The 12,926-nt window shown below is 43.2% G+C and overlaps 1 protein-coding gene across 5 annotated transcripts in view; it reads left to right on the forward strand.

Annotated features, from left to right (window-relative positions):
* Positions 1–7,184: 7,184 nt before the first annotated feature.
* Positions 7,185–12,926, forward strand: part of Znf451 (zinc finger protein 451) — a 57,240-nt gene continuing 51,498 nt past the window's right edge. For 3 of the 5 annotated variants that reach the window (XR_007590485.1, XM_050134610.1, XM_050134613.1), the window contains exons 1-2: positions 7,185–7,404; positions 7,923–8,006. Coding sequence is in view for 4 of the 5 variants with exons in the window: in XM_050134610.1 (XP_049990567.1) it covers positions 7,384–7,404; positions 7,923–8,006 (105 nt within the window). In the remaining variant the exon portion in view is untranslated. The remainder of the gene's footprint in view (positions 7,405–7,922; positions 8,007–12,926) is intronic. The other 2 variants (XM_050134609.1, XM_050134612.1) reach the window with 2 other exon arrangements.

Below are 12,926 nucleotides of genomic sequence, written 5' to 3' on the forward strand. Positions count from 1 at the left end.
GATGAAACCTGGTCTCATGGGACCTCAGTACCACTGGGCTACAATTCCCCTTCGTCACGCCTGACCTATTTCAAATACAAATGCTCTGGGTTCAGTCTAGCAACTCCGGCCCAAACCACAGGTCTCCTGTCCAGTCTGCAGTACTGGACGCACTGTCTCTTCTCCTTCACACTCCTGCTCAGAAACAAACACTTAAGTATCTCGCCCAGCTCTTCTTCTGAGCAGATGTCTCTTTTTTTGTATCTGAAACTGTGATTACAGAGTTCTCATGTACAGATTTTTGGCTCTCTGTGTATTTTATCTTTCTGCTTTTTGCCTATGCTGCTATATTTTTACTATTCAAGGTTGCTGGAAGATTTGTAACCATTTTCAACACTTGCAGGAATGTCACATTCTGTAATTCCAAAAGTCATGAGAAACCAAGAGAAAAAAAAAGTGTAAGAAACATTTTTGAAGAAATCCAAGCAGCAATAAAATCTGCCTGGGCCTGGCAATAGACACAACCTTGTAATTAATAATGTATGGTCAGGGAACCTTAGCTTGTTATACTAGGTTACAAATGGAATTTGGACTCAGTTTATTTTAAATGATTTCATAGACTTTTTATGGTGCTTCGTCATGATATTGATGAAGGAAATAAAACAAAGGGAACGTAGCAAATAGGAGAAAAATGTGCAGAAAATTTAAGTGTGGGGGGCTGGAGAGATGGCTCAGCGGTTAAGAGCACTGCCTGCTTTTCCAAAGGTCCTGAGTTCAATTCCCAGCAACCACATGGTGGCTCACAACTATCTGTAATGGGGTCTGGTGCCCTCTTCAGGCCTTCAGGCATACACGCAGAAAGAATATTGTATACATAATAAATAAATATTTTAAAAAAGAAAATTTAAGTATGAGGATATACATATGGTAAAAAATGTTATAGTGAGACTTTTTTTTATTAAAGATTTCTGCCTCCTCCCAACCACCGCCTCCCATTTCCCTCCCACTTCCCCAATCAACTCCCCCTCCCTCATCAGCCCCAAGAGCAGTCAGGGTTCCCTGCCCTGTGGGAAGTCCAAGGACCTCCCACCTCCTTCCAGGTCTAGTAAGGTGAGCATCCAAACAGCCTAGGCTCCCACAAAACCAATAAGTGCAGTAGGATCAAAAACCCATTGCCATTGTTCTTGACTTCTCAGCAGTCCTCATTGTCCACTATGTTCAGCGAGTCCGGTTTTATCCCAAGCTTTTTCAGACCCGGTCCAGCTGGCCTTGGTGAGTTCCCCATAGAACATCCCCATTGTCTCAGTGTGTGGGTACCCCCCTCGCGGTCCTGAGTTCCTTGCTCGTGCTCTCTCTCCTTCTGCTCCTGATTTGGTCCTTGAGATTTCAGTCCTGTGCTCCAATGTGGGACGCTGTCTCTGTCTCTCTGTCTCCTTTCATCGCCTGATGAAGGTTAATATCCAGGAGAATGACTATATGTTTTTCTTTGGGTTCACTATAGTGAGACTTTTTAAGATAAGAATTATGTATGGCAAAATAAAGTTTTGTCCTAGGGTAAAATGACTAGAATTTTCCAAAACAGATAAAAAAAAGATGAAGGCAAAGCAGAAAGTCCATGTAAGTCAAAAGGTTTGTAGAGAATGAAGTTAAAAAGTACATACATATACATCTATAATGCATGTATATGTATATACATAAATGTGTGTATTATTAAAATTTCTAAAATCAGCCGGGTGGTGGCGGCGCCTCCTTTAATCCCAGCACTAGGGAGGCAGAGGCAGGCCGGTCTCTGTGAGTTTGAGGCCAACCTGGTCTACAAGAACAAGTGCCAGGACAGGCTCCAATGCTACACACAAAAACCCTGTTTTAAAAAAAAACAAAACAAAAATTTCTAAAGTCAAAATTCAGTACACTGATATAAAACTAGAATACGGTCCTCTGTAACGCCTGTGTTACTCTCTACGGTACAGTTCATGCGCCACTGTACAGTTCACGAGCTGGGTAAGGGCCTGGAGATTAAAAGAACACAAAAGAGGCGTGGGTCATTCGTGAGGAGATAAAGCTGAGTGTCATTTATTCAAGCTTAGGAAAAACCTTATATACCTAGCTGCTGCACAATGGAATTTCCCCCAAGCACAAGGGAAATTACCACGCCCAAGACGGGGTAAACAAAGCCCTATAGCTAAGGGGGGCGGGGGGAGGGAACGGACAACACGACAGGAACAAATAGGATGTTTAGCCAGAAACTGGTCTCAAGATGAGGCCCTACAGTCCTCTGTTAGAAAGAACAAGGTTTTCCATCCACAGCACTGCTTCCTAGACACTTTGCGTTATCCTGTGAGTCCAATCTCCAGAAGGGACCCCCAAAGAGCCCATACGTTTGCCTCGCCATTAGTCTCCCCACCAGCCACTTAACCAAGAGACCAAATGGCATCCTGTGAGCCTGACCTCAGATAGACCTTGATGGAGGAGGTGTGTCAGCGCGGGTGGGCTTTAAGATTTCAAACATCCACCATTCCAGTCTGTGCTCTTGGTTGTTGTCTCAACAAGTAAGCTCTAAGCTGTTGCTTCAGGGCCATGCCTGCCTGCTGCCATGGTTGCTCCCTGTAACGATGGTCAGGGACTCACTCACCCTCTGAAGCTGTAAGCCAGCCCCCGATTAAATGTTTTCTTTCATCAGCTGCCTTGGTCATGGTGTAGTGGTTTAAATGAAACCACAGTGGTTTTTATACCTAACACAGTCAAGTGGGCCAACAGGTGAAGACCTCATCGCCTGATCCTCAATCAAGGCAAGGGCAATGCGTGCTCAGGAAGCAGGGTTGGTCAACAACCCTGACACAGCTCCCAGAAAGCTCAAATCAGAAGGGCAAGAAAAAGTCACTAGTGGGGAAGAGCAGCTGGAGGCCAGGACTCCAAACGGTCCCAACATGAGGGAAGGGAAAAACAGTTGGTAGGAATGTAAACCGGTACAGCCACTATGAAATCAGTCTGGAGGTTCCCCTTAAAATTAGGAATAGGTCTATCACATGATCCAACTATACCACTCTCAAGCAGATGCCCGAGTTGGACTGTAAATCCTACCTCAGGGATATTTGCTCATTCATGCTTTATTCACAATAGCCAGGAAATGAAAACACCTAGATGACTATCAAGCAATGATAATAATAATGGATAATGAAAATGTTATTCATGTACACGATGAATATTACTCAGCTATTAATAAAAAAATTTAAAACAGAAGGTAAATGGGTGGAACTTGAAACACGATGCGTGATATAACTCAAATCTGGAAAGACCAATATCACATGTTTTGTCTTGTGTGGATGCTGGCTTTGAATACAGATATGTGTGTTTTATTTGATAATCCTTAGCAGTCAAGAAACTAATAAGGGATTGGGGAATCTTTCAAGAGAAAGAATATAGTGATATAAAGGAGGAAAAGAACTAATGGCACAGGAAAGTTTATAGTGGGGGATGAGAGGGCAGGACAAAAAAAGGAGGATGGGGAGGTAAAAATAACTCTAAAGGTCTTTTGAAAAAGTCAGAAAGAAACCTATTATAGAAGCTTTCTAAATTACATATATATGTATGTATGTATGTATGTATGTATATATATATATATATATAGAGAGAGAGAGAGAGAGAGAGTTTAAATGGACTCATTCTATAATGAGGGGGGGGTATTGTGCCTACTAGATACAATAGGTTAGCAAATAAAAAGCCCAGTGCCATGTTGTGGGATATTTGTACACTGTGTGAATATGTATTGCTGTGATTGGTGTAAAAAAAAATCTGAACCGCCAATAGCTAGGCAGGAGAGCTAGATGGGACTTCCGCACAGGGAGAGGGGAAGTAAGAGAGGAATCCAGGCAGTGAAACAGTTGCCAGCCAGATGCAGAGGAAACAGGACGTGCAGGAAGAGAGGTGAAAGTCATGAGCCACATGGCAACATATAGATGAACAGAAATGGGTTAATTTAAGTTATAAGAGCTATTTAGAAACAAACCTAAGCTAAGGCAGAGCTTTCATAATTAATAAGAAGTCTCTCCGTGCCATTATTTGGGAGCTGGCTGGTGGGACAGAGAAAGATTCCTTTCAGTACCAGGAAGAGGTCTCTTTTTTAGTTATTGACCAATGAGGTCTCAGATATCCTCAAACATTACAGAATATCACCATTGTGCTTGGTCACCCCACTGAACCCCTGTTGCTGAAGACATCGCATACCTGAGTCATAGAATGTGAAGATATCAAGCTGGGACTGACCTGGAAGCCTCATCTCTACTGACTGGCTTTCTGAGTTCTGGAAGGTGCTATGGCTGCCAACCAGCGGAGAAAAATAACCATCGTTCTTCCCCAGTTGTGAGCCCTGTGAGCTCCAATGACTATCTGCCTGGCAAGATAAGCCCACCATTGCAAAAGTGACATGAATCTTGTCTGAGTAAGAAACACTCTCTGATTGAATTTGAGGAAACCGAGTGACAAGAATGACCCAATAACTATTATTGGGACCAATAACCTGGGCTAGTAGATAGGTCCTAGACTAGCGGAGAACCTACCTCTATTCTGAGGAAGGGGCATAGATTTTAATCAACTCCTAATGACTTATCACTGGATCCATAGATTGGTGCATCTTTCTCCTATTTATTCTCTCTGCCTGGAAGCCCCCCCCCCCAGTCTCTCTGCCTAGCTATTGGTCATTCAGTTCTTTATTAGACCAATCAGGTGTTTTAAACAGGCAAAGCAATACAACTTTACAGAGTTGAACAAATGTAACATAAAAGAATGCAGCATATCTTTGCGTCATTAAACAAATATTCCACTGCAGAAACAAATGCAAGACATCTAATATTCTACAACAGAGACCCATCAGGAATGAAGGTATGAGTCACTCCTCCAGGAAAAGAGCCAAGAGCTGCTGAAGGGTTTGCTGAAGGTGGAGGACATACAGAATGGGTAGTAGAGGAAGGTAGCTATAAATACTAGCTAAGGTCATGTGACCAGTTACAGACCGGAGGATAATTGGCTTGAGTGCTTCTGTCTTGCTTTGTTAAGAATATGTTTGTAAAGATTTGTGTTTTCTTTTCTAGATTTCTTTATCATGTAATATAGCATCAGCTAAGAGAGTGTTGTGGTTATCATATTTAAGTTTTGAGATACCAAAAGAATGTATCTCAAGGAACATTGCCATCTATTCTAAAATTTATAATGCATTTGCAGTAGTATGCGGGAAAGTTTGTTCGGCTGGCTGGACCACAGTGAGGTTCAGCAGTCAACAAAAACATCTGGTATTTCGATCAACAGACTGTCATCCTTAACTTAACCAGCCTTGGTTACTCCACCAACATACAGAGCAAGGACACTAGACCCACAAGAAGGATCTGCATTCTTTTTCAACCTGAAAAAGATACCAAACAAAAAGATTTCTGAGTACTTCTTCCCTTAAAAAGATTATATTCTTTCTATTATGAAAGCTATATTTCTTGTGAAAAGAATGATACTAGCTAGGTAAGGAGTTAGATACAGGGTAACCTGTTTCGGGGAATCTGTAACTGTGTTTCAGGAGCTCTGTCTCCTGCTATTCACAATGAGCCTGTAAAGTTAAACTTTTCTGAAGCCAGAGTTAGGCTGTTCCCACCATATCAGAGGCTAGAAGGCCAACGCACTCTCCCAACTGCCCACACAGATGACTAATGAAGGAAGCCCTGTATCCTCAAAAGACCCTGACTTTATTTCATCACCAAATACACTGGAATTTTTATTCTCAGACTGTTGTGGACTTTTCTAGAGGATTGTGGGAAGAAATAATGTAGCAGCCAGACTCAGTACACCATGACTTGGAAGGGAAAATGCTTTCTTTATCCTATGACTATGACCCATCTCATAAATATTCATGAAAATTTCTTTAAATTCTGCAATGCAGAACCTAATAGGCTGCTATCCTAATCCATCTTTGGGACGCCTAAATATTTTCTTTGGAGTATGTGTTTTGTTTTGGTAAATAAACTTCTGCTTAACTATAGACGGAATTCTCCTTTTTTCCTTCCTTCCTTCCTTCCTTCCTTCCTTCCTTCCTTCCTTCCTTCCTTCCTTCCTTCCTTCTTCCCTCCTTCCCTCCCTCCCCTCTCTCCCTTCCTTTCTAGAAAACCAGTAATTGAACTAATTTTCCACTCTCAAACAAGACTGACTATAGAACCACCTGACCCAACTCCTTTTTAATTTCCTAAAATAGATTCCCAAGTTTTATCCATAATTTTATGTTTTTCTTTTCTCCTTTGCTATACCATGCTAAATTAACTTTCTGTTACGTAGCTTCTAAACATGTTCTTATTAAACGGGGCAGCCAGGAAAAAAAATCACATTAATATTTATGTAGGTTTTCTATTATTCTCTCTCTGGTCCATCCGCGAGATTCAATACTTGCTGGCACTGGCAGATATTAGATGTGAGAAAAGTGACTAGGTTAAGAGTGCATCATATCTTGAACTTGACCTAAAATTATTCATTCCATACCTCCATCCAAAATGTCAAAGAGAAAAAAGGCAACAAAGTGTTTCCGGTCACCAACCGTCAGGCCCGAAACAAAGACCACTGGGCTTTGCTTTCTTAAAGGTCTGAAAAAGGTTAACTGACTTTACTAGGTCTGTTTCCCACTGGTCCCCTTATGCCCACACGTTTGAGTCCCATTTTCCAAGAAATTAACCAACTAGCTCAGCCTAGCCTGGAGAGAGAAACCTGAACATGAATCACCACCGGCAGCCCTATAAGACCTAAATAGGAATGCTTTTAGTTTACAGGAACCCCTGTCTGGAAACCTGTGCACAACAAGGAAGCCACTTTGGGAGACTACTGCAAGAATTAACGACCTCTCAGAAATGTCACATAAGCTCTTGCATCTGCCACCCTTGCCAAGACGCTAAAGAAAAAAAAAAATTCCTCCATTTTTCCATCCACCCCGCTTGTTGCCAAGGGGAGCTCTTTCCCTGCCAGTGTCCCCCAAGTTAAAGGGGGCAGCAGAATGAGATTTCGCGTGGACTCAAAACTCTATCAGGCCCTCGCCACCTCCTCCTCCATCTTCCGGAGCTGCAGGTGAGCGCCACGCTCCAGGTCCTCGCCCGCTTTCCCGGCCACGCGGTCGGCGGCCTCGAAGCCAGTGGGAACTACAACTCCCAGGATCCTTCGCGGGGCGGGAGGAAGGCGGGGAGCGTACAAAGCGGCGTTGGAAGCTAGCGGCAGCGAGGCCGCGCTTGGGGTCTAGCGGCTCGGCGTCCCCGCGGCCTGAGGCGTCATCTGCGTGGGCGCTCACGCAGGGCGGGTCGCGCGGCGCAGGGCGAGAGGGAAGTCGTGGCGGCGGCGTCGGGAACACCAGCAGCGGCGGGAGCGTGGTGCTGACAAGCCGTGGGAGAAATGGGCGACCCAGGGCCGGAGGTGAGTGGCGGCGGCCCGGGCCTTGGCTCGGCCGAGCCCGATCCCGAAGGGTTTGTCTTCTAGGCCAAGGGCCTCAGCTGGGCCGCGGCCTGGGGCGATTGCTGGGCCTCCAGGCCTGGTGCACATCTGCGTGGAGCCCTCAACAATGGCGGTCCGGCCGCCCCCAGCCCCTGGCCGCCCTAGCTGTAGCAGCCGCAGCCCTGAGGATGAGAGACGATTAGAGGCGGGCTGCCCTGGTTTTCCAGCCTGCGTCCCCGAGCCTGGAGGTTTTGAGCCTGCAGCCCCGCTCTTGGAGAAGGCGGGGAGGGGGATTGTGGCAGCTCGCCTGGGAAGCTAGGTCTCTGCAGTTCCCAGACGCCTTAGCAAAACCCGCCTCCATGCAGTACTGTGAGCCGGATTTGTGCGTGCTCGTGCTGTTCCCGCAGGGGCTTTTGTCTTAAACTCGTTCCTTTGGAAAAAAATTTCTGCCTACCGGTGTGTGACTGAATAGATAAGCGTGTTTTGGCTTTTGTTTATAGATAATAGAATCTGCCCCACCAGCTGGGCCTGAGGCATCTGAGTCAACAACGGATGAAAATGAAGATGACATTCAGTTTGTTAGTGTAAGTAGAGCCCGACAGTCGCGGTTTTCTGGAGTGAAAGCGTGTGGTAAGCCATTGTGTGCTTAAACCTCTACATTCATCACTCAGCAGATAGGCATGGATGTCACCTGCTGCCACACAATGGTGCACAGGACATCAACCTGAAGAGCTGCCTGGAGGCTTACCTGAAGGGATACCTGAACAATTTCAGTAGACTTCACAAAGTGGGTGGCCTAAAGAACTGTCATGCACGTAACGGGCCCCTTCCAGATCTTAAGTCTATCCATTCTGTACTGTGGACATTTTCTGTTTTGATGTAGACACACAGGATGGGTTAATGTTGAGGAGGTAGGAAAGGGCTGTAAAGAGGGCAGCCTCTCAGTGCGGTGTATCTTCTAAGATCGCTGGAGGAGGTCCCTAACTTCTTAGGTCATCTTGTTACAGCACTGTACAATTGTTGGTCACAATGAGGAGTCCTGCATCAGTCACCTGGAGCGTGCCTGTGGTTTTCTCACTATACCTTTGGGGACAGTAGTCTGCCAGCCTTGTGAACCGGCAGGTTCCTGGGTCCACTCCAGATCTGGTGAATCAGAAATTCAGGGTGGAGCCTAGGTATTGTCATTTTGGCCATTTGGATCTCTCTACACTTTATCGAGTGATGATTAAGGGAAAGATAAACAGCTTTGGGTGATTGCCACCTAGAGAGGTTAAATTTGTGTATTGACTATTCTTTTTTGGGTTTTTTGTTTTTGTTTTTTGAGACAGGGTTTCTCTGTAGCTGGAGCCTGTTCTGGAACTAGCTCTTGCTGACCAGGTTGGCCTTGAACTCAAGAGATTCACCTGTCTCTGCCTCCCAAATCCTGGAATTAAAGGTGTGCGCCACCACCGCCTGACTGTATTGACTATTCTTAAAGAACTAGTTAGCCAGAGAACATCCCTGCTCTTTACACTCCTGAAATGCTTAGATAGCTACAGCTTGTTATAAAATCTGTATAGTTCTTTATTGTTCTTGTGATACATATATGGAAGTTTTGGCTAACTGTAAAATAGTGACTATTAAAGAATATCCTACCCGACATTGAACCATTGTGGCAATCCATTGTGTATGGTGTTTTCATGGGGTTGTTGTGAGGGGAGTCCTCAAAGTTAATTTCTTTGCAGTTTTTTCATTGCACGCTGCACTCTGTCCTTTTCATTTGAACTTCAAGGATCTGGAGTGAGGTTTGGGGATACATTGACTTGTTTCTTTCTTCCTAACGGACTGAAGTATTTTGGAGAAAGGAGAATGTTGGTAATTAATCCTACCCCTCCAACATGTGTTTGATAAAGGCATTTATGACTCGTTAAGACATATTTTATATTCTCGAAGGGTAACTCTTCATTATAAAATACAGCCTTCTGAGAAATTGATAGACCCGGCAAAGAGTAAGGTTCTAAAAGTACCTTAAATCCCGGCCCTCACGGAGGCAGAGACAGGTGTATCTACAAAATGAGTTCCAGGATAGCCAAAAATAGAGAGACTCTGTCTTGTAAACCTGCCCCCCCCCCAAAAAAAAGGTAAATTGTTCATATCTTGTGAAATAAAATAGTTTATAACTAGTTAATTAGGGTATTTATTGATCTGAATTTTAAAAGTAATATTTAAATTGTATTTTAAATGCACAGTTATTTCTATGTTTACATCAAGGATAAAGAATGTATAACATATAAAACTTTGTGTATGCTTGTAAGTGCTATCACTTAAATGATGATTAGCAATAGCTTAATTTTACTTGAAGATCCATTTAGAACCCCAGAACTGGGGAGTCCACGCAGAAGGATCAGAAGGATCTTGAATTGGAAGGCAGTCTGAGCTGCTTCCTTAGGAAGTTCTAGACCTGCTGTGTGCTGTATAGTGAAACCCTATCCAAAAAAAAAAAAAAAAAACCAGTGCTACTAACAGGACAAAAAATATCCAGAAACAGAATCTTGTCTTTTTTTAAAGATTTATTAATTTATGTATACAGTATCCTGCCAGAAGAGGGCACCAGATCTCATTACAGAGAGGTTGTGAGCCACTATGTGGTAGCTGGGAATTGAACTCAGGACCTCTGGAAGAGCAGTGCTCTTAACTGTTAAATCATCTCTCCAGCCCCCAGAATCTTGTATTCTTTGTAACACAGTTCTGTTTCTCTGGAAGTTCTTATCTAGTAAAGAAACCAAGTTTCTGTCTGAGTTTTTCAGCATAAACAATATAATGTAATGTCTTGATTTACTTGGTTTTGATTATTCGCTTGTAATTTATAGCGAAATTATGATATGTATTTCTGTGCGACTGTTAAAACTGCACAGGAGTAAACTGCCATCGGACAGGAGACTCTGTGATATGAAGGCTAAGACACACCGCATACTTAAAGAATCTAGATATGGAGATGCAAAAAGGAATCCTTTGTTTAACTTTTGTTGAAATATTCAGGGAAGTACGTGGTTCATAGGTGTCCTTGTTTGATATTTGCAATGGTGATAAATTTAAGATTTTAAAAAAGATGTATTTACTTAATGTGTGACTGTTTTGCCTGTATATATGTACAGTACTACTTGCATACCTGGTGCCCACAGATCAGAAGAGGGCCTCTGATCTTCCGAGAACTAGAGTTGTGGATGGTTGTTGTTATTCTTAAAAAACGATTAGAGCGGCTACAAACGGTCCCCGGACGGGCTGGCGGAGCCCGCCATGAGAAAGAGGCCACAGGAGGGCACGCTTCCTTGGCCCACGGTGGCGGCAGGTAACAGACGCGTAAACACAGGTAATAGCCATAAGTATTTATTAAGGAAGGGGGAGAAAGAAAGACAGAGAAAAGAGATAAAAGGAGAGAGGAGAGATAAAAGAAGAGAGAGACAGAGAAAACGCGTGCGCACGCCAAGGAAGCAGAAAGAGAGAGGGTCCCAAGATGGCGATGGGCGGGTCAGAGGTTATGGGAGTGGGCGTGGCTAGGGCAGGGACCCAAGAATAACAGTTGTGAGCCACAATGTGGTTGCTGGAGCCCAGATGTGACCCACATTACATGATTGTTGAGAATACAGTCTGGGTCTTCTGCAAGAGCAGCAAGTGCTCTTAAGTGCTGAACCTTCTCTCCAGTTCTCTCAGTGCAGTATATTTTTATAAGTGGTGCTTGTACTGGTAAGTTTTTATTGTCAGTTTGACATAAATTAGTCAAGTAGGAAGAAGGAGCCTCAGTTGGGGATTGCATAGATTAGCTGGCCTGTGGGCATGTCTGTGGGGCATTTTCTGGATGGTTGATTAATGCAGGAAGACCCATCCTACTGAGTATTATGTCTCTAGGCAGGTGGTTATTTGCTGGGTTAAAAAAGCATGAGCCAGAGAGAGAGCTCTTGAGTAAGGGTCAGTAAGAGCATTCCTTCTCCGTTCCTGCTTTGAGGTCTGGCTCCCTCACAGCTGGGCTGTGACCTGGAAGTATAAGATGAATGAACACCTTTCCTCCACAAGTTGATTTAGGTTCTGATGTTTATCACAGCAACAGGAAAGTCATTTAGGACAGTGCCTCAGTCAAGAAAGGATAGCACAGATGAGAACTTTTTGTTTCTGCCTGTTAGTTACGTCTTCTGTTTAGCAGTATGGCCCTTTGTTCAACTTGTATCTTTATGGTTTCTTTGGAAAAGGATATCTTTCCTTACAATTTTTTTTTTACTTCCAAAAAAAATTAAGCTAAATAACTGCTAACAGAATTGTTCACAGTGCCACTTTATATATAAAGGCATACACACTGCTGGGAACCTATCATAATCTTCATAACAAGACAAGAGATTCAGAATTTCAAAGCATAATTTCATTGAGCACTCAGATTGAATATTAATACTGCAGTAGAAAGGATGCATGCAGAAAATATCAATAATAATATATTACTTAACTCTGTGTGTGTATGTGTGTGTGTGAATGAGAGAGAGAGAGAAAGTAACTGCCATGTGTGCAGGTGGAGACAGAAAAAGTGTGTCTGCACTCCTGGAGTTACGGGTGCTGTTGTGTTGCAGCATGGTTGCTGGGAACTGAACTCGGGTTCCCTGGCAGACCAGTATCAGCCTAACTCCTGAGCCATCTTTCTAGTTGACCAAAAGCATCTTTTGACTAGGTTTCTTATACTACTCATTAAGCAAAATAATATTGAGGCTTAGAAAAAAAGAAAAAGAAAGAAGAAAAACATAAGGAGTCCAGGGAACAGGGAAATAGCTTAGTGAGTAAAAGCACTTGACCTGAATTTTATCCTTGGAGCCTCCATCAAAAAATAATAAACGAACAAATAGATGTGATGGCAAGTGAGCATCTGTAATCCCGTGGTGACAGCCAACTAGAGTTGGAAAAATCTGTACAGCAGCAGAAATAAGAGGAACCCTGCCTCAGCCAAGTGGAAGGTGAGAACTGGAAGGTGTCCTCTGACTTGTGCATGCCTGTAGTAGCACATGTGTATGTATTCACACATGTACACACATACACAGATAACATACACGTACAGAAAAGGCATAAGACTTTATAGTTTATTAGTTTGCTATAAATAGTGGTTGGTTTTGTGTGTGTGTGTGTGTGTGTGTGTGTGTGTGCGCTCGCGCGTGCGTGCTAGGTGGGGATTGACTTTAGGGCCTCCTACTTGCTAGTTGAGTGCTATATCCCTAGATACTTGAATGTTTAAAATGGCATTTTGAATAAAAAGAAGAAAGGCATGAAAATGAAAGAACAGCCATATGTGTAGTTTTGTGTTTTAATGTTTTCTTTAGTTTTTAAGATAGGAGAAAGATGGCCCATATGATACAGATCTTGAATGAGTTACTATATTTGAACCAAAAAGTAGGTAGTTGGAAACCATTTGAAAGTTTTGAACTAAAAAGAAGTAAGGTATAACCCTAACTTTTCTTTCTTTGAAGTAGAACAGTTGTGGATGATATTTTAAT

Source organism: Alexandromys fortis, unplaced genomic scaffold (assembly GCF_014885135.2).
Source record: "Alexandromys fortis isolate MF-2015 unplaced genomic scaffold, M_Fortis_MF-2015_v1.1 scaffold_20, whole genome shotgun sequence".
Classification (NCBI taxonomy): domain Eukaryota; kingdom Metazoa; phylum Chordata; class Mammalia; order Rodentia; family Cricetidae; genus Alexandromys; species Alexandromys fortis.